Source organism: Coregonus clupeaformis, chromosome 37 (assembly GCF_020615455.1).
Source record: "Coregonus clupeaformis isolate EN_2021a chromosome 37, ASM2061545v1, whole genome shotgun sequence".
NCBI lineage: Eukaryota > Metazoa > Chordata > Actinopteri > Salmoniformes > Salmonidae > Coregonus > Coregonus clupeaformis.
In genome coordinates, this window is record NC_059228.1 from 30,804,812 (window position 1) to 30,825,444 (window position 20,633).

The following is a 20,633-nucleotide window of genomic DNA, read 5'->3' on the forward strand; positions in this document are numbered from 1 at the left end:
CCCACTTTGGTTTAGGGGGCTATATGACCATGAATACTATAGAACAGCAAGGACGCCTCTGCCTGACAGAAAAGTGACAATCTATTGGAAGGTTGGAGTTAATTAATGAAGGGGAAAATGGGCAAACCAATGACCCCACCCCCAAAACACCCCCTCGGACACTCCTCTGTCCTTTGAGGCTATATTATAACTAAGTTTAGACTCCCCCCTCACTCTTCTCCGGTTCTATATATAGGCCTCCCGGACCATCTCTTGATAGCCCCATCAGCACTTTGTGCTGTGCAAAGAACTTTCACCCCCCATCCCCCACCCCCACCCCCCCACTTTTACTTTTACCCCAACCTCAACCCCCCTCAAAGATCTGCCATCCAAGCTCTGGGTGGATTTCGCACTCCCTGGGATCTGAGTCCAGCCACAGGTCAGAGGCACCCTGGGATTTGTAAACTTCTGACTGAGATTAACCTGAAGCCTTCATCTCCAACTGGTATTACTAGACCTCTCTGAACAGAAGGATTAAAACAACTGGGTGAGTGGATCATGCCATCAGCTTGATTGTACTAACCAATTGCATGCATGACTTGGCTGTCAACGGCAAACTGGAAAGTAAATAAAGTTGTGCAATAACTTTACATATAGCATTCATTGGGATGAAAATAACTGCACTTGAGAATTGAACTAATGGTTGAAGACCTTGAATCAATGAGGAATGCATTATTTATTCATTTATGGGATATAAAGTGCTTTTGAAGGCATGGTGAAGTGATCTTGAAGTTCCTTGAACATTTTTAGAATTTGCCCCATGTCCCAAAGATGCAGGCAGGCTCTGAGAGAATGTGCTGACCGCTCCCCTCTGTCCAACTGCACATTTTATATGGTGTGCAAAGCCTGTAATACCCAGCTGGGGAGGGGAAACCTGAGCGCTGGGGTTCTCAGCTCGTGATAATTTTACAGGGGATTTACAAAGTCCTCCCCCACAATCCTTCCTCCAATCCACCCACCTCTCACCCATCAACATCTTCATTTGACTTTTGGGAAGATTAGATCATTCTCTTGACAATTGTGCCAGTGTGTATGTGTTTGTATATGAGTGTCCATTGCGTCTCACACATCTGATAGTACACTGACGCCACTACTCGTCGCTAAAAGGTCTTGGCTGAAAATGGTCCTTAAAAATAGCTCTGGTGGATTAGGTTACAGTCAGTTGATGTGATGCGAAGTTTGCCACTGAGTGGGTCTTAAAGAAGCTGCAGACTCTCAGTAGGTACAGAACAGTATTGCCCAAAGGAGAAAAAGGGCTCTGTGGGCTCTGTGAGACATAAACATGCTAGGTGGTGTGGCGCTTATACTGTATCCCAACTGAGATCTTCCATATCTTCAAGCTAAACCTAGCAACCTAGACTACAGAGTTCCTGTGTCAGATTTCTACATAATGTAAGAATCTATGAGTACAGCCATGTTCATCGTATCCATCAAATTGGATCGATGTGTTTAATGCAAATTGGATTGATCTGAAAGTCTTTGTCATTTGTGCTCATCAGCTCATCAAGAGGAATGTGTTTACTGCACCCACTGTAGGCCTAGAGTATACTCTATGTGTTATACCTATCTAATGTCTAGAGTTGTCAGACCAAACAAAACTGAAACTTACAGTGGGCTATATGTTTTCTCACAGACAGACATCTGTTGGCTCGGGGAATGTTAGGGATCTGAAGCCCCTCTGAACTTGAAAAATGAGCAGGGTGCAGTCTGCACGTAGTCTGCATGGCCTCAGAAGTGTGTATCCCAACGGGGATGGTGGTTGGTTGGTCTTTAAATGGTGCAATGGTTAGATATTATCACTAGAGGGACTCCAATCCCCTATCTCCTCTCTCTGTGCTGCCTTGAACAGAAACACATTATTTTCCACAATTCGTTTTTTTCTGCTATTGAGTGGCTACAGAGAGACTACCAGTCAAAAGTTTGGACACATCTACACTTTTTTGGGTACTATGTGATTCCATATGTGTTATTTCATAGTTTTGATGTCTTCACTATTATTCTACAATGTAGAAAATAGTCAAAATGAATGAGTAGGTGTTATAAAACTTTTGACTGGTAATGTATGTAGTCTCTCTGTATATATACAGTACCAGTCAAAAGTTTGGACACACCTACTCATTCAAGGGTTTTTCTTTATGTTTACTATTTTCTACATTGTAGAATAATAGTGAAGACATCAAAACTATGAAATAACACAAATGAAAGCTAAGAGTCTATATTTTTGAGAAATTAAGGTATACATTTTCCAACCATTTTCTACCCTAAATAAGCAAAGGCTTTGATTTCTGGTTAAATAGGTGGAAAGGGGTCTAAGAAAACATTTTTAAAAAAGTCTTAAAAGGTATTAGGAATACATCAAAACACAATGTTGAAGTAAAGACCCCTGCCAACTAATATCTACATTTATATTTAGTTTTGCAGAAATTATTGAATTATTTAACACTTTTTTGATTACTACATGATTCCATATGTGTTATTTCATAGTTTTGATGTCTTCACTATTATTTTATAATGTAGAAAATAGTAAAAATGAGTAGGTGTGTCCAAACCTTTGACTGGTACTATATATATATATATATATATATATATATATATATATATATATATATATATATATATATATATATATATATATATATATATGTATATAAGCTAAATCCAGACATATTATACAGTAGCTTGGTATGTTGTGTGACCTTTTCTAACTTCCTGTTTACATGTGTTCTTAGTCTGCAGTCATGCCTCATGGAACACCTGCCCCGCCTAACAAGCGGAAAAAGCCCTCTAAGATCATCACTGACCTGTCACATGTCACTCAAGATGGTAAGGCACGAACATGTGAGCTCATAAACACAATACATTGCATGTACAAATGTACATTGCTCACACATCATTAAAAATATATAATAAGGAGATCTTCCAAACTATGTAAGAGACCGTACAGTACCATACATTAAATTCTGCTCAGTAACATTTATCAATATGAGCCCGTGGTATTATCAAGAGTAACATACTGCACTAACTGGTAAACCGAGAGGGCAGGCAGGGGGACACTTGTCAAAGAGGCTCCTCCACATGGCTGCACTTAACATGTCCTAATGACTAGCGCCCTGTCACACACACAAACATTTATCTCCTAGATTTCACAGCACAAATACGATCTGTCCTTTACAATCATCACAGTAATGGTTTACACCCTCCCTCTCAGCTGTTAGGATCCATACTTCATTAACCAGCAATGGCATAACCATTTTTTATGAAAATTATGACAGGTGTTTGTCCCCTCCATCCATTAAGTGCTCCAGATCTGCGTGCAAGTAAATATAGTAGACTTCCTTTGACATCAGTCAAGTGTAAATGTATGCTGCCCTTACACTTCAGTTGTGCAGTGCACTTCACACTTTTTGTGTCAAGTGTCCTGATAGATATAGCTATAAAACCTAAGCAGAAAGCTGTGTTTTAACAGCAGGTTGATGATTATTGAGATAAATCTTGTCCTTAAGGCAGAACTGAGCGATTTCCGCTAGATGGGCCAGCTGCAAAGTCATAATTGGCTATATTGTAAAAAGTTATGAAAACAAAAATGAGCTTTCTGGTCTTCATTTAAGGTTAGGGTTAAGCATTTGGGTTAGAAGTGTGGTTACAGTTAGGGTTAAGCATTTGGGTTAGAAGTGTGGTCACGGTTAGGGTTAAGCATTTGGGTTAGAAGTGTGGTTACAGTTAGGGTTAAGCATTTGGGTTAGAAGTGTGGTCACGGTTAGGGTTAAGCATTTGGGTTAGAAGTGTGGTTACAGTTAGGGTTAAGCATTTGGGTTAGAAGTGTGGTTACGGTTAGGGTTAAGCATTTGGGTTAGAAGTGTGGTTACGGTTAGGGTTAAGCATTTGGGTTAGAAGTGTGGTTACGGTTAGGGTTAAGCATTTGGGTTAGAAGTGTGGTTACGGTTAGGGTTAAAGTCCCCATACAATCTTTGCCATTTTATTTTGAAATCATCACTGCATGTCTAATAAATCACTGTGTGTTTATTTAATGAAAATAACTCCAAAATATATTTTGGATCATGTATTTCCCTGAGCCTCCTTTGACCTGTGAAAAAATTTAAATTATTAAATCCACCAAACTTAATCAGAGTTAATATGTGTTTATCCAGTGACAATTCCTACAATGGAAAAGGGTGGCAATAACTTCTTAGCAGGAACTAAAAGGATAATGTTGAGAGGATGTGCTTAGTCAAAACAGTGTGGGATGAATGTTCTCATAACAAAGTTCTAGGGCCTGGTGGTGTTATGTAAATAATCAGCTGCTATCTGAACAACCAGTTTTTTTACACACAGAGAACATTTTACATTAGAGCATACCGTAGATAGATAGATAAAGAACAAAGCAAATAATGATTAGGCTACTACAAAAAAAAGTATAAAAGACACATATGCATCATATTAGTAGTATAGCCTACTGTTACACAGGTATTGTATTACTATACTCTGCTACCGTAGCTTTAGAATTGTTGTGGAACATCTTCCCTGTGCAGTGTTATGGACTTAAGACTCTCTCCCTTCACCCATCCTCTCTGTTTCAACACCCTGTGACTTCTGACCAATTAATCATAAGCACTGAGAACAGAACAAATTGAGACAACACAGATATGAAAACGACTCAGGCCTTACCTCATAAAGCCGCAGTCAGAGTCATTCCCAGCCAGGCCCAGACTCGGGGATGAGATGTTCTCTGCTCTCACTCCTTCAACAGCCACATTGTTGAAGAACTGCCAGTTCATCTTTGGGCAGAGAGATTTATGAATTTTCCACCGTAATGATACCAAGAATCTGAGAGCATCCCCATCCTAGGCAACCATCTGCGCTGAGCGTAATTTCTACAAAGACGTAGAGATCACCTCACACCCACACAGATGTGTTTTATAGGTGAAAGATGATGCACACAAAGTACTTTAACATTAATTCAAACAATGCTAAGCAAACCGTGAAACCAATTCAATCCAAACAGGTAATCGGTAAGATTCTTTCTGCATAGTGAGATACATTGCTGAGTGTATTTTTGTGTCACACTGCAGACATTGTTGAGTCCTATAATCCAAGTTTGAACAATTGCTGAACCAGAATAATTATGTTTTAGATTTATCCCGGAAACCTGGTCTACAAGTTTAATGGAATAGGGCCTTATACAGTATGTTCATACAGTATAATGTAGAGAAACAACAAGAGAAATGAATAGACAATGTGGACATTTCTCATCTGCAGAGTATGAGTCAGAGCCTGAGGCGTCAGAGTTTGACCTGGGGACGAAGATCAAGATTCCCAAGGACACCATGCTGGAGGAGCTCAACCTCTTCACCAACAAGGGCTCCAAGATGTTCCAGAGGAGGCAGAAGCGTGTGGAGAAGTTCATATACGAGAATAACCCTGACCTCTTCGGCAGTGAGTCTATGGTAAGAAAAAGGAGGTAAATCATCCAAGTCAAAATTAAAAACTTGATATAACAATAATAAATGTTAGTGTTATAGATAGTTCATGTAGAAATTCTGTCCAAAGAGCTTTAACATAAAACAATTGCAGTGAAAATTGGCAATGGATGAGGGAAGGAAGTACTACGCATGGATAAATAGGGAAATGATCACAATGTTGAGGATATCAATGTATATTTCAACAACCACCCAGGTTGGAAGCTTGTCTTACTTGTGTGTTTCATTTCAGGAGAACTTCCAGAAGTTGGTCCCCAGCCTGGGTGGCACAATGATGTTGGATGCTAGTGGCCACATGGTGGAGAAGAAGGCAGGCCCTCCTGTGCCCCCTCCCAAACCAGGCAAAGATGGGCATGGTCATGGTCATGGGCATGGGCATGGTCATGATCATGAACATGGACATGAGCATGGACACCATGGACATGTACATCATGATGATGTTGCTCCAGGAGAACATGGTCATGGTCAGTCTCCGCTCATATCAACTCATGAGATTAGAAAAAGTGATTTTGGAATTAATGGACCTGCAGTGCAATTAATATATCATATTTTGCCTGATTTGACTTTTCCTGGAGATTTATTCCAAAGAGGCTTAAATATCATGTGATATAAAATCTGTTTTCCTGACTCACTGTTTTCTTCCTACAGGTAGTCATGGAGTAGAGGTTGCCTTAGACAAGGCCAAGAAGAGGCATGATTATGTTCCCTCATACATATCACCATGGGAAAAGGCCATGAAAGGCAACCAGGAGCTGACATCCAGCATGAGATATCATATGCCAGGCCCCCATGCCCACCATGATCTGCCCAAGTTCAAGTCCTTCAACAGGTACAGTCCCCTCTATGCTTTGCCTGGTCGACTCGATAGCATTAAAAAAAGTATTTATTTGAAATGAGTATGAAGTAATGGAGCCCACCCATTTACTCTTAAACTCAGACACATATATTGTCCATCCATGTATGTGTAGCACATGTACAGAAGTTATCGTAGGAGATTCATTTAATTGATTTGCCTCATCTTCTTGTGTTGCCCATCACTTTATCTGTCTTAGGAGTGCTACACCCTTTGGGGGCTTTGATAAGGCCTCTCAGCTCATGACCTTCCAGCTGCCAGACACCCATGAGGTGGCCAATGAGGAGCCTGAACTGGCTGTGGTATACCAGCATGAGATTGGTGCTCGACCCTCCTTCAACCGCACTCCTATAGGCTGGGTGGGGAGCGGTGAGCCCAGCAGCATCCACATCGAGTTGGACGCCATGCCCTTCGATGGGGAGACTGACGACCTGTGAACAGCATGCCCCACAGACCCAGATGTGCAGATAAAGACCACACACAAATATATACAATTACATAAACAAAAGCCATAACTTTTTTTGAAATGTTTGTGATCGAGTCAGCTTTTCCTTGGGTTGAATTCATTAATAGAAAAGTGTCTATGAAACGAACTACGTAGCTCAATATTGGGTTCTTTAATTTGGAAAGACAGACAGACAGACAGACAGACAGAGAAAGAGAGAGAGAGAGAGAGAGAGAGAGAGAGAGAGAGAGAGAGAGAGAGAGAGAGAGAGAGAGAGAGAGAGAGAGAGAGAGAGAGAGAGAGAGAGAGAGAGAGAGAGAGAGAGAGAGAGAGAGAGAGAGAGAGAAAGAGATAGAGAGAGAGAGGGATTAGTGAATCTGTTTGAAACAAAGAAATCAATCATGAACAAAAAAATCAATCATGAGCCTATTGTGTTCAACTTCCTGGTAAACACAATAGGCTACCATAACTGTGATTTATGGTTACACTTATTTTTTCATGATGATTCATTTAGGGGGCATAGTATACTGTGCAATCACACTACAAGTCTGCAGCTTATTCACAAAGCAGCAAAATAACATATTTTGTCGATGAGGAGAGACAGGTAAACAGGACTGAGAGTTTGAGCTTTGTTTAGCTTTTCAGCATGTTAATGTGACCCGTTGCTCATCAGGACAGCCACAAGTTGTTCCTTTAGCTTCTAGCCTTCTACCATCATGGCTGTTACTGTATTTCTGTGTTTTCTGTGTTTCTATGCCGTTTTCACTTTTGACAGCTTTGTCAAGCCCCTGCAAATCCAGCCCAGCCTAGGATGCATGCAGTAAGCATGAGGTGAGGTGTGCTAATTTCTGTTCAATGATAGAGATTCTGTTCTACTGCAACAACGAAGATTTCTCCCTAATAAACTTTTTGCAATTGTAGTTTGCATCTGTTATCCTTTGTATCTCGCATGTGTGCAGTGTAAGGCTGACTATAATCTTTAGTGGAAAAAATAGACAGGATGTTAGTCTAATGTGTGGGGCCCCTCTTTAGGGCCCCTCAGTGTAATTCACTTGATGGAAGACAGTGATGTAACAAGGATGAATTTCAAAGTATCTTTACCTGTGACAAACACGCCTTAAAAATGTGAAATAAAATCATCAGTCAGTGCCCCCTGTTTTCCTCCTCATCAGTCAGTGCCCCCTGTTTTCCTCCTCAGTCCGTCCCCCTGTGCCAAGCACTTTACTATCACCTCTCAAGACGCCGAGCCAAAATATCGCGAGCATTGGTTGCCTTGGCTGCAGCGCAGGGTGACGCTAGAGGAGGTTTGACTGGGGTTTAGCGGCAGAGGGTTTCACTCGAGTCTCTCAGGACAAGGGACAAGACAACATCGGGCCTGAAAAGGTAAGTCGGCTGTCCACAAACTTGATACATAAACCCAATTATAAAATTGAAGTATTTAGATAAACGTACCTATTTAGAAGACGACTTAAGTTATGGAACATGGACAAAAACAGGCTGCAATCGCGTGTAGCCTAAGTGCACGCGAGTCCTGTGATAAATTGAGAGTGACGTTCACCATAGGGATGCATTGCAAGAGGATGCTCTGTCTGCACCGTAACCACTGCACATTGGATTTCGACTCCGTTATCTAACTAACGGGCTCTCTTGATTATTTAGAATGCGCGTACGTAGCCATATACACGCCATACCTTGTAGGTTGCTTGCTTCTACCAGATATTTAACTTGCGTGCACGGTGCCTTGATACGGATAATCTCCAACGGTGTTTACCAGTTGAAATCAAAACAAATTGTATTAGTCACATACACAGTTTATAGTAGGTATAACATGTGTAGCGACATGTTTATGCGCTAGCTCCCTCAACAGTGCAGTACATTAGTCAATAACAATAATACAGTATGCATAGTAATACTGGACTGTATTACACTGTATTTACAAATATAAAGTGGGTAGTGTCTTCATGTCACGTAGTGGAATAAATAGAACAGCAGTGTTGACTGTGTGTGTGTGTGTGTGTGTGTGTGTGTGTGAGTGTGTGTGTGAGTGAGTGAGTGAGTGAGAGAGTTATGAGTGTGTGTGGGTGCTTGTGTGTGAGTTTGTGTGTAAGGGTTGGATGTGTGGGTAGTCAGTGAAAATAATCTCTAAGGTGCAGATAGTCTCTGAGGTGCAAATAGTCTCTATATGTGCAGGTCTGTGCAGGGAGACAGCTAGGGTTAGCTGTTCAGCAGTCTGATGGCCTGGTGGTAGTAGCTGTGTAGGAGCCTGTTGGTCCGAGACCCGATGCTCCGATATCGCTTGCCAGATGGTAACAGAGTGAACAGTCTGTGGCTCGGGTGACTGGAGTCCTTGACAATCTTTCGGGCCTTCCTCAGACACCGCCTGGAGTAGATGTCCTGGAGGGCAGGGTGCTCGCCCCCAGTGATGTATTGGGCCGTCCGCACCATCCTCTGTAGAGCCTTCTGGTTGAGGGCGGTGCAGTTGTCGTACCAAACGGTAATGCAGCCGGTGAAGATGCTCTCGATTGTGCAGCTGTAGAACTTCTTGAGTACCCGAGGACCCATGCCAAATTTCTTCAGTCGCCTGAGGTTGAAAAGGCACTGTTGTGCATTCTTCACAGCAGTAGTGGTGTGATTGGACCATGTCAGGTCATCTGTGATGTTTACGCCGAGGAACTTTAAGCTTTTGACCCTCTCCACTGCAGCGCTGTTGATGACAAGGGGCCTGCTCCCCCTCCTGTTTCCTGTAGTCCACGATCAACATTAGAGCCCACTCTGCCAGGGCTCTAACCTCCTCCCTGTAGGCTGTCTCGTCGGCGATCAGGCCCACCACCGTCGTGCTGTCGGCAAACTTAATGATGGTGTTGGAGTCGTGCGTGGCCCAGCAGTCGTGGGTGTACATAGAGTACAGGAGGGTACTAAGCACACACCCCTGGGGGCCCCCCGTGTTGAGGGTCAGGGTGGTGGAGGTGTGTTGCCTACCCACACCACCTAGTCTGCCTGTCAGGAAGTCCTGGATCCAGGAAAAGGAGTGATTCACAGCTAAATTGCTTGCTGCAGTTTTTACACAGTGGAATAGTTTTGCTTCATAAACTTGCTCTTATGTACATTCAAGGTGAAGTACAGAGAAATTAGACAGTTTACAATATGATGGATTAAAAAAATAGAATTTGCAGACAGGTGAATAGAGATAGAATAGCCTAAACTTGTGTGCCTATGATGTCCTATGGGTGTGGAAAATAGACACTTGGGGGATAATATGCCCTTGTCAAGGCTACTCTTCACTTACATTTTACATTTGAACATTTTTGTCATTTAGCAGAAGCTCTTATCCAGAGCGACTTACAGTAGTGAGTTCATACATTTTCATACTTTTTTCGTACTGGTCCCCCGTGGGAATCAAACCCACAACCCTGGCGTTGCAAGCGCCATGCTCTACCAACTGAGCCACACGGGACCATACAGGGCTCTGTCATTGAGAAAAGTGCATACAATTACATGCAGCTTTTCTGTAGAGTCATCCATTTTCAAAACGTACAGTATTTTGCCAAGTGGCATGTTATTGAATGTCCCTTCAATTACATGTATTCTGGGTAGGACTGTGGGAGATGCTGCATGTGTGATGTGGGTGTGAATATTCACCCCAGTAACATATGGTTCCCCAGCACCCAAATCGATGTGTGAGTGTAGCACATTTATAATCAACCATTGGATTTTCTATATTATTTAGCATAGTCAGTGTTTTCTTACATAACATGATTGTAAATCTATTTTAAGCCCCCACCGTGCAAGTCTCCACTTTGTTTTCTGCTGATGGAGAGAAAATGACAGGATTGTATCATTTCATCTATGATAGGTGGGAACGTATATAAGGTTATACTGTAGCTAGGCTAATTGGTTATGAATTGCTGATCTGTTACAATTCGAGATCTGCAGAAGTTAGAAAAACACAGAGAGGCTTAGTCTAGAGAGGGAGAGAGAGTTATTCTATGCTACTTTCAAAATGTAAAATGCCAGACAGTTTTTTCTCTTCCTTTGCCCTAAGTGCTTTTCCCACGTGAACGTGACTAAATCGTGCAGACATGCGTATCTTCTCAACACTCCTCGCATTGCATAAACAAGTAAACAATAACACAAGCTCTGTGAAGTATGGACAGAGAGGGGGTGATTAGATTAGTGCATGCCTTGATATCTCAGACCAGCCCCCTCGGCCTCTTTCTCTCTCTCTTAGCCCCCACTTCATCTCTCTCTCTCTCTCTCTCTCTCTCTCTCTCTCTCTCTCTCTCTCTCTCTCTCTCTCTCTCTCTCTCTCTCTCGCTCAATTTCAATGTAAGGGCTTTGTTGGCATTGGAAACGTATGTTAACATTGCCATAGCAAGTGATGAAGATAGTAAACAAAAGTGAAATACATAATAAAAATATACAGTAAACCTCACACTCAGAAGTTCCAAAAGAATATAGAGACATTTCAAATGTCATATTATGTATATATACAGTGTTGTAACAATGTTCAAATAGTTCAAGTACAAATGGGATAATAAATAAACATAAATATGGATTGTATTTACGATGGTGTTTGTTCTTCACTGATTGCCCTTTTGTTGTGGCAACAGGTCACCAATCTTGCTGCTGTGATGGCACACTGGGTTTTCGAATTCTTTGTGGATCTGTGTAATCTGAGGGAAATATGTGTCTCTAATATGGTCATACATTTGGCAGGAGGTTAGGAAGTGCAGCTCAGTTTCCACCTTATTTTGTGGGCAGTGTGCACATAGCCTGTCTTCTCTTGAGAGCCAGGTCTGCCTACAGCGGCCTTTCTCAATAGCAAGACTATGCTCACTGAGTCTGTACATAGTCAAAGCTTTCCTTAAGTTTCGGTCAGTCACATTGGTCAGGTATTCTGCCACTGTGTACTCTCTGTGTAGGGCAAAATAGCATTCTAGTTTGCTCTGTTTGCTCTGTTTTTTTGTTAATTCTTTCCAATGTGTCAAGTAATTATTTTTTGTTTTCTCATGATTTGGTTGGGTCTAATTGTGTTGTTGTCCTGGGGCGCTGTGGAGTCTGTTTGTGTTTGTGAACAGAGCCCCAGGACCAGCTTGCTTAGGGGACTCTTCTCCAAGTTCATCTCTCTGTAGGTGATGGCTTTGTTATGGAAGGTTTGGGAATCGCTTCCTTTTAAGTGGTTTTAGAATTTAACGGCTCTTTTCTGGATTTTGATCATTAGCGGGTATCGGCCTAATTCTGCTCTGCATACATTATTTGGTGTTTTTCGTTGTACACTGAGGATATTTTTTTCAGAGTTCTGCATGCAGAGTCTCAATTTGGTGTTTGTCCCATTTTGTGAATTCTTGGTTGGTGAGCGGACCCCAGACCTCACAACCATAAAGGGCAATGGGTTCTATAACTGATTCAAGTATTTTTAACCAGATCCTAATTGGTATGTCGAATTTTATGTTCCTTTTGATGGCATAGAAGGCCCTTCTTGCCTTGTCTCTCAGATCGTTCACAGCTTTGTGGAAGTTACCTGTGGCGCTGATGTTTAGGCCGAGGTATGTATCGTTTTTTTGTGCTCTAGGGCAACGGTGTCTAGATGGAATTTGTATTTGTGGTCCTGGCAACTGGACCTTTTTTGGAACACCATTATTTTTGTCTTACTGAGATTTACTGTCAGGGCCCAGGTCTGACAAAATCTGTGCAGAAGATCTAGGTGCTGCTGTAGGCCCTCCTTGGTTGGTGACAGAAGCACCAGATCATCAGCAAACAGTAGACATTTGACTTCAGATTCTAGTAGGGTGAGGCCGAGTGCTGCAGACTGTTCTAGTGCCCTCGCCAATTCGTTGATATATATATACAGTGAGGGAAAAAAGTATTTGATCCCGTGCTGATTTTGTATGTTTGCCCACTGACAAAGAAATGATCAGTCTATAATTTTAATGGTAGGTTTATTTGAACAGTGAGAGACAGAATAACGACCAAAAAATCCAGAAAAACGCATGTAAATTTTTTTTAATAAATTGATTTGCATTTTAATTAGGGAAATAAGTATTTGACCCCCTCTCAATCAGAAAGATTTCTGGCTCCCAGGTGTCTTTTATACAGGTAACGAGCTGAGATTAGGAGCACACTCTTAAAGGGAGTGCTCCTAATCTCAGCTTGTTACCTGTATAAAAGACACCTGTCCACAGAAGCAATCAATCAATCAGATTCCAAACTCTCCACCATGGCCAAGACCAAAGAGCTCCCCAAGGATGTCAGGGACAAGATTGTAGACCTACACAAGGCTGGAATGGGCTACAAGACCATCGCCAAGCAGCTTGGTGAGAAGGTGACAACAGTTGGTGCGATTATTCGCACATGGAAGAAACACAAAATAACTGGCAATCTCCCTCGGCCTGGGGCTCCATGCAAGATCACACCTCGTGGAGTTGCAATGATCATGAGACAGGTGAGGAATCAGCCCAGAACTACACGGGAGGATCTTGTCAATGATCTCAAGGCAGTTGGGACAATATTCACCAAGAAAACAATTGGTAACACACTATGTCGTGAAGGACTGAAATCCTGCAGTGTTTGCAAGGTCCCCCTGCTCAAGTAAGCACATATACAGGTCCGTCTGAAGTTTGCCAATGAACATCTGAATGATTCAGAGGAGAACTGGGTGAAATTGTTGTTGTCAGATGAGACCAAAATGGAGCTCTTTGGCATCAACTCAACTCGCCGTGTTTGGAGGAGGAGGAATGCTGCCTATGACCCCAAGAACACCATCCCCACCGTCAAACATGGAGGTGGAAACATTATGCTTTGGGGGTGTTTTTCTGCTAAGGGGGCAGGACAACTTCACCGCATCAAAGGGACGATGGACGGGGCCATGTACCGTCAAATCTTGGGTGAGAACCTCCTTCCCTCAGCCAGGGCATTGAAAATGTGTAGTGGATGGGTATTCCAGCATGACAATGACCCAAAACACACGGCCAAGGCAACAAAGGAGTGGCTCAAGAAGAAGCACATTAAGGTCCTGGAGTGGCCTAGCCAGTCTCCAGACCTTAATCCCATAGACAATCTGTGGAGGGAGCTGAAGGTTCGAGTTGCCAAACGTCAGGCTCGAAACCTTAATGACTTGGAGAAGATCTGCAAAGAGGAGTGGGACAAAATCCCTCCTGAGATTTGTGCAATCCTGGTGGCCAACTACAAGAAACGTCTGACCTCTGTGATTGCCAACAAGGGTCTTGCCACCAAGTACTAAGTCATGCTTTGCAGAGGGGTCAAATACTTATTTCCCTCATTAAAATGCAAATCAATTTATAACATTTTTGACATGCGTTTTTCTAGATTTTTTTGTTGTTATTCTGTCTCTCACTGTTCAAATAAACCTACCATTAAAATTATAGACTGATCATGTCTTTGTCAGTGGGCAAACGTACAAAATCAGCAGGGGATCAAATACTTTTTTCCCTCACTGTATGTTGAAGAGGGTGGGGCTTAAACTGCATCCCTGTCTCACCCCACGGCCCTGTGGAAAGAAATGTGTGTGTTTTTTGCCAATTTTAACCGCACACTTGTTGTTTGTGTACATGGATTTTATAATGTTGTATGTTTTTCCCCCAACACCACTTTCCATCAATTTGTATAGCAGACCCTCATTCCAAATTGAGTCAAAAGCTTTTTTGAACTCAATAAAGCATGAGAAGGCTTTGCCTTTGTTTTGGTTTGTTTGTTTGTCAATTAGGGTGTGCAGGGTGACTACGTGGTCTGTCGCATGGTAATTTGGTAAAAAGCCAATTTGACGTTTGCTCAGTACATTGTTTTCACTGAGGAAATGAACTAGTCTGCTGTTAATGATAATGCAGAGGATTTTCCCAAGGTTGCTGTTGACGCATATCCCACGGTAGTTATTGGGGTCAAATTTGTCTCCACTTTTGTGGATTGGGGTGATCAGTCCTTGGTTCCAAATATTGGGGAAGATGCCAGTGCTAAGGATGATGTTAAAGAGTTTAAGTATAGCCAATTGGAATTTGTGGTCTGTATATTTTATAATTTCATTGAGGATACCATCAACACCACAGGCCGTTTTGGGTTGGAGGGTTTGTATTTTGTCCTGTAGTTCATTCAATGTAATTGGATAATCCAGTGGGTTCTGGTAGTCTTTAATAGTTGATTCTAAGATTTGCATTTGATCATGTATATTTTTTTGCTGTTTGTTCTTTGTTATAGGGCCAAAAAGATTGGAGATGTGGTTTTCCCATACATCTCCGTTTTGGATAGATAGCATTTCGTGTTGTTGTTTGTTTAGTGTTTTCCAATTTTCTATGGATTCTTCAATTACCTTGAGCTGATTTCTGACATGCTGTTCCTTATTTTTCCGTAGTGTATTTCTGTATTGTTTTAGTGATTCACCATAGTGAAGGCGTAGACTCAGCTTTTCTGGGTCTCTATGTTTTTGGTTGGATAGGTTTCTCAATTTCTTTCTTAGGTTTTTGCATTCTTCATCCAACCATTTGTCTATTGTTGTGACTTTTCTTCAGTTTTCTGTTAGAGATTTTTAGATTTGATAGGGAAGCTGAGAGGTCAAATATATTGTTTAGGTTTTCTACTGCCAAGTTTACACCTTCACTGTTACAGTGCAACGTTCTGTCCAGGAAGTTGTCTAAAAGGGATTGAATTTGTTGTTGCCTAATTGTTTTTTGGTAGGTTTCGAAACGACTTTCCTTCCATCTATAGCATTTCTTAATATTATTCAGTTCCTTTGGCTTTGATGCCTCATGATTGAGTATTGCTCTGTTCAAGTAGACTGTGATTTTGCTGTGGTCTGATAGTGGTATCAGTGGGCTTACTTTGAACGCTCTGAGAGACTCTGGGTTGAGGTCAGTGATAAAGTAGTCTACAGTACTACTGCCAAGAGACGAGCTATAGGTGTACCTAACATAGGAGTCCCCTCGAAGCCTACCATTGACTATGTACATACCCAGCTTGTGACAGAGCTGCATGAGTTGTGACCCGTTTTTGTTGGTTATGTTGTCGTAGATGTGCCTAGGGGGGCATATGGGGGAGGGAATGCTGTCACCTCCAAGTAGGTGTTTGTCCCCCTGTGTGCTGAGGGTGTCAGGTTCTTGTCCAGTTCTGGCATTTAGGTCGCCACAGACTAGTACATGTCCCTTGGTCTGGAAATTATTGATGTCCCATGTCCATGGGGTGGGTAGGAGGGGCATAGGTCTGATCTTAGGGGGCCTAAATGGGGTGTGGGCATGGTTGACTTGGGGGGGTGTTAGTTGGTGGGGGTGTGGATGTGGCTGGTGTTGCTGTGGTCTGGATGTAGGTCCTCTCGGCGGGGGTCACCTACAAACATGCAAGATTTCTGGCTCTCACAGACCTGTAACTTCTTCTTTAAGAGGCTCCTCTGTCCTCCACTCGTTACCTGTATTAATGGCACCTGTTTGAACTTGTTATCAGTATAAAAGACACCTGTCCACAACCTCAAACAGTCACACTCCAAACTCCACTATGGCCAAGACCAAAGAGCTGTCAAAGGACACCAGAAACAAAATTGTAGACCTGCACCAGGCTGGGAAAACTGAATCTGCAATAGGTAAGCAGCTTGGTTTGAAGAAATCAACAGTGGGAGCAATTATTACGAAATGGAAGACATACTAGACCACTGATAATCTCCCTCGATCTGGGGCTCCACGCAAGATCTCACCCCGTGGGGTCAAAATGATCACAAGAACGGTGAGCAGAAATCCCAGAACCACACGGGGGGACCTAGTGAATGACCTGCAGAGAGCTGGGACCAAAGTAACAAAGCCTACCATCAGTAACACACTACGCCGCCAGGGACTCAAATCCTGCAGTGCCAGACGTGTCCTTCTGCTTAAGCCAGTACATGTCCATGCCCGTCTGAAGTTTGCTAGAGTGCATTTGGATGATCCAGAAGAGGATTGGGAGAATGTCATATGGTCAGATGAAACCAAAATATAACTTTTTGGTAAAAACTCAACTCGTCGTGTTTTGAATGCTGAGTTGCATCCAAAGAACACCATACCTACTGTGAAGCATGGGGGTGGAAACATCATGCTTTGGGGCTGTTTTTCTGCAAAGGGTCAAGGACGACTGATCCGTGTAAAGGAAAGAATGAATGGGGCCATGTATCGTGAGATTTTGAGTGAAAACCTCCTTCCATCAGCAAGGGCATTGAAGATGAAACGTGGCTGGGTCTTTCAGCATGACAATGATCCCAAACACACCGCCCGGGCAACGAAGGAGTGGCTTCGTAAGAAGCATTTCAAGGTCCTGGAGTGGCCTAGCCAGTCTCCAGATCTCAACCCCATAGAAAATCTTTGGAGGGAGTTGAAAGTCCGTGTTGCCCAGCGACAGCCCCAAAACATCACTGCTCTAGAGGAGATTTGCATGGAGGAATGGGCCAAAATACCAGCAACAGTGTGTGAAAACCTTGTGAAGACTTACAGAAAACGTTTGACCTGTGTCATTGCCAACAAAGGGTATATATCAAAGTATTGAGAAACTGTTGTTATTGACCAAATACTTATTTTCCACCATAATTTGCAAATAAATTCATTAAAAATCCTACAATGTGATTTTCTGGAGAAAAAAAATCTCATTTTGTCTGTCATAGTTGACGGGTACCTATGATGAACATTACAGGCCTCTCTCATCTTTTTAAGTGGGAGAACTTGCACAATTGGTGGCTGACTAAATACTTTTTTTCCCCACTGTATAGGTGGACCTGGTCGTAAAGGCAGTTCAAGTTCAGGGTGGAGTGGTGGGCCAGGTAGACATTTGGTTTTGAGGCACAGTCACGGGAAATACTTGCGTTAACCTGCTGTATGGTAGCAGGGTGGAAGTATTTTCGTGGTAGCAGGGTTGAGATGACCACTTGTGCATTGGGAAAAGTAGTCTCTCGCTCTCTCTCTCTCTCTCTCTCTGTCTCTCACTCCCTTTCTCTAGCAGAGATTAGCTGTGAAAAGTAAATGTGAGTCCTGGCCTGCATGCTAAATTAGGCCATGGATTGTTATGTAAAATTTGGAGACGAATAACTTAACATACTGACGAAGTGTTCCCATGCATTCATTTAGAGAAAGGGTGGGTAGGCGGGTCTGTGGACTGTTTTGGTAGGTGGTATACCGTGCTTGAAAGTTGCAGGTGCAGCTTCCTGATGTTAGTCAGGAAGGGACTGGGTAAAGCCAGTTTGTTATTAGAGGTCTGAGGATAAGGCCTACTTTTGGAAAAAGTGCTACTTTCTGAGGAGAAACAAAAACAGATTATTGCTTGAAAGAGCTCCCAAGAAAGTGAGTTAGATCACTACTCAGACTTCATGGCTCCTGAGCTCTGGGTGTCTAGATTCAAGCTCTGATCCTCTCCCGCTCTATTAACCAGGGCTTCAGTGACCTCCATTATCAGGCAGGTCCATCCTGGCAGCCAGCATCCTGTGCAAACTCAGATAAGCAGGAGAGACCACCCCATGGTGTGATGTGCTATCCCAACCTATTTATAATATAAACAAGCCTGGGAACAGTGGAGCAAAAGCAGCATCTCTGTGAATGTCAGAGGGTGATACAATAGGAGTCCTGTGCAAAACAGTACTGCGCCTCTCATTGAAGCTAGCCTACTCAGCATCTCCTTTGGTATAGGATGTGTTATATTTCTCCCATTACAGTCCCACAAGTTGGTAAATTGCAATTCTTTGGTCTAACAGATCTGAAATATGTGGCCTCCCTTTTCAATTTGTCAGAGAAGTGAGGATGGTTAAAAAACGGGTAAATTCAATTCCTTTCCCAGCGGGAGGCTAGCGAGGCTGGGCTGTACCTCTCTATAGGTACTGCTGCTCAGTCTACTGATAACCTGCGCCTACTGCACCAGGCTCCCATTAGACCCTCTGTGGCAGAGCCAACCAATGCCTGGCATGTCGTCCATGGACCCGGAGCTGAGTTCCCTCCCCTCCCTCCTCCTGCACTCTCTGCCCAGGCCTGCTTATTTTCACCGACAGCAGCGGCCGTATGTTTTCTATCAGCTGTAATCTTCAGTGCAGAAATGGAACACGGCTAAGCAGGATTGCCGAGAGGGGACGTGGCAGAAATTAGAGTTGTTGTTAAACAGGAGTTACGCAGACGCATTGGGACAAGAGGCTGGTCTTTAGATGGTAATGGAGAGTATTCTACAGAGGTAGCCTCTGGCTCAGTCACCATGTAATGCCTAATGCATTGAATCTGTGTGTAAGCAGACTAGCTGAGGCAGTCTAGACTGGCCATTATGTAATTAGCCAGTCTCACCCCCTCATCCATTAACGTTTTACTTTTGCATCAAACTCTTTTTGAACTGTTGTCGTAACTTGTTTCGGTGGGATGCAGATTCAATCCGTTTTCATTGTTCAAGTATCTCAATTATTAGGAGGTCAGTCCACCTGAGCATAGTATTCAGCACTGACATCATTGTTAAATGGATTCAGAAGAAGCTTGTTCTGCCAAATGTGTTGCCACAGCTGTTTTGTGTATGTGGAGGGAGGGAAAGAAGGGGTGCATTTAATGTTCAATGATGTGTAGGGAATGGTGGAGTGGACACCTTCAGGCACTCAGGCTTGTGTCTCAGGCGTTGGTCTATTTCCAGTTCACCTAATAATGCCCTCACAGGCTACACCACAGCTCTAGACGGATCACAGCTCTAGACGGATCTTATCAGTGGGCCATTGGCCATTTCTACTCTTATCTACAATAATGAATGGAGACAAAATTACCCCTAGAGTCAGTAATAGTGCCCCCAACAATCAACCAGATTGCATTATGTCCCCCGGGATATTGACCATGCAATATGCAACACATAAAATATGTTAGATAATCACAAAATTTACGCATAGGCTTATTTAACGCATGCCTGAAGTGTGAGTGCATAGAATATGGGTGGCTTATAGCTCCTGTTAGTCAGGCTGGCTCGCATCACTGTTTAGTAGGATGCTCTCTTCATTGTTTTGATTGGACCTACAGTTCTCCTTAAGAGGAGATGACTTAATGTTAACCACACTGCTATTAAACATGTACAAATGTCAGCTGTCCCTGCTGTTCTCTCAGTGCTAGAACAGGCAGAATGAATGTAGGCTACAGCACAACAAATAACAGGCTGAGACTCTTACAAAATGACAGTACAATCAGAACCACAATATTTGCTGTCATTGAAGCTGACATAACACTTTGTATCTGACATGTAGGATCATTATTATGGTATGGTTAGAAGGTTCGATAAAAAAAAAAAGTGTCACTCCACAATGATACAATAATTAACAATACAAAATACATATATTTTTAAACCACATTGTGGACCACTCAAATAGTGTGAAGCTTGGGAGGAAGACTATGTTAGCTATGTTAACAACAACACAATAGAAGTAGTGAGGGTTAGATGACATCTTGTTCCAAAGTTCCTTAAAACTTCATGACCCATTAGTCCCATGTTCTCCTCTCTCTTTCCATCTTTCTCAAAGCCCACTTTCACACATTGGTGAAACATTGCACTCTACCATAGGTCATAGAAAGGCTCACAAGTGCTTGCCAAGCTGGGTAGCCTAACCATGCAGATTTGCTCATTTTAATACAGGGCATTTTCATGTAAAAGGACCAATGAGCACCAACATGTGAAGTTCATAGGAGCATGTCAAATGAAAGATAAGAGTCTATATTTTTGAGAAATGAAGGCATAGATACATTTTCCAACAATTTTCTATCCTAAATATTAGGAATAAGCAAAGGCTTTGATTTATGGTTAAACAGGTGGAAAGGGGTCTAAGAATTTTTTTTTTTTAAGTCTTAAAAGGTATTAAGAA

The 20,633-nt window shown here is 42.5% G+C and overlaps 2 protein-coding genes across 7 annotated transcripts in view; both read left to right on the plus strand.

Annotated features, from left to right (window-relative positions):
• Window positions 1-357: 357 nt before the first annotated feature.
• Window positions 358-7,008, plus strand: LOC121553564 (myozenin-1). Its single transcript, XM_041866753.2, has 6 exons — window positions 358-526; window positions 2,769-2,862; window positions 5,296-5,483; window positions 5,749-5,980; window positions 6,165-6,345; window positions 6,569-7,008. Exons 2-6 carry the CDS (start codon window positions 2,778-2,780, stop codon window positions 6,804-6,806), a joined length of 924 nt encoding a protein of 307 aa, XP_041722687.1. The 5' UTR covers window positions 358-526; window positions 2,769-2,777; the 3' UTR covers window positions 6,807-7,008.
• Window positions 7,009-8,093: 1,085 nt separating this feature from the next.
• The window catches only part of LOC121553315 (inactive ubiquitin carboxyl-terminal hydrolase 54), a 115,718-nt gene continuing 103,178 nt past the window's right edge, over window positions 8,094-20,633 (plus strand). For all 6 annotated transcript variants that reach the window (XM_041866339.2, XM_045211609.1, XM_045211610.1 and 3 more), the window contains exon 1: window positions 8,094-8,197. The gene's annotated coding sequence lies outside the window, so the exon portion shown is untranslated. The remainder of the gene's footprint in view (window positions 8,198-20,633) is intronic.

Excerpts from the sequence above, each read along its gene's own strand:
- LOC121553564 (XM_041866753.2), top strand. The coding sequence starts at position 2,778 with ATGCCTCATGGAACACCTGCCCCGCCTAACAAGCGGAAAAAGCCCTCT. Across the intron at positions 5,484-5,748 it reads TCTTCGGCAGTGAGTCTATG|GAGAACTTCCAGAAGTTGGT; the intron begins GTAAGAAAAAGG and ends GTTTCATTTCAG. Across the intron at positions 5,981-6,164 it reads TCCAGGAGAACATGGTCATG|GTAGTCATGGAGTAGAGGTT; the intron begins GTCAGTCTCCGC and ends TTCTTCCTACAG.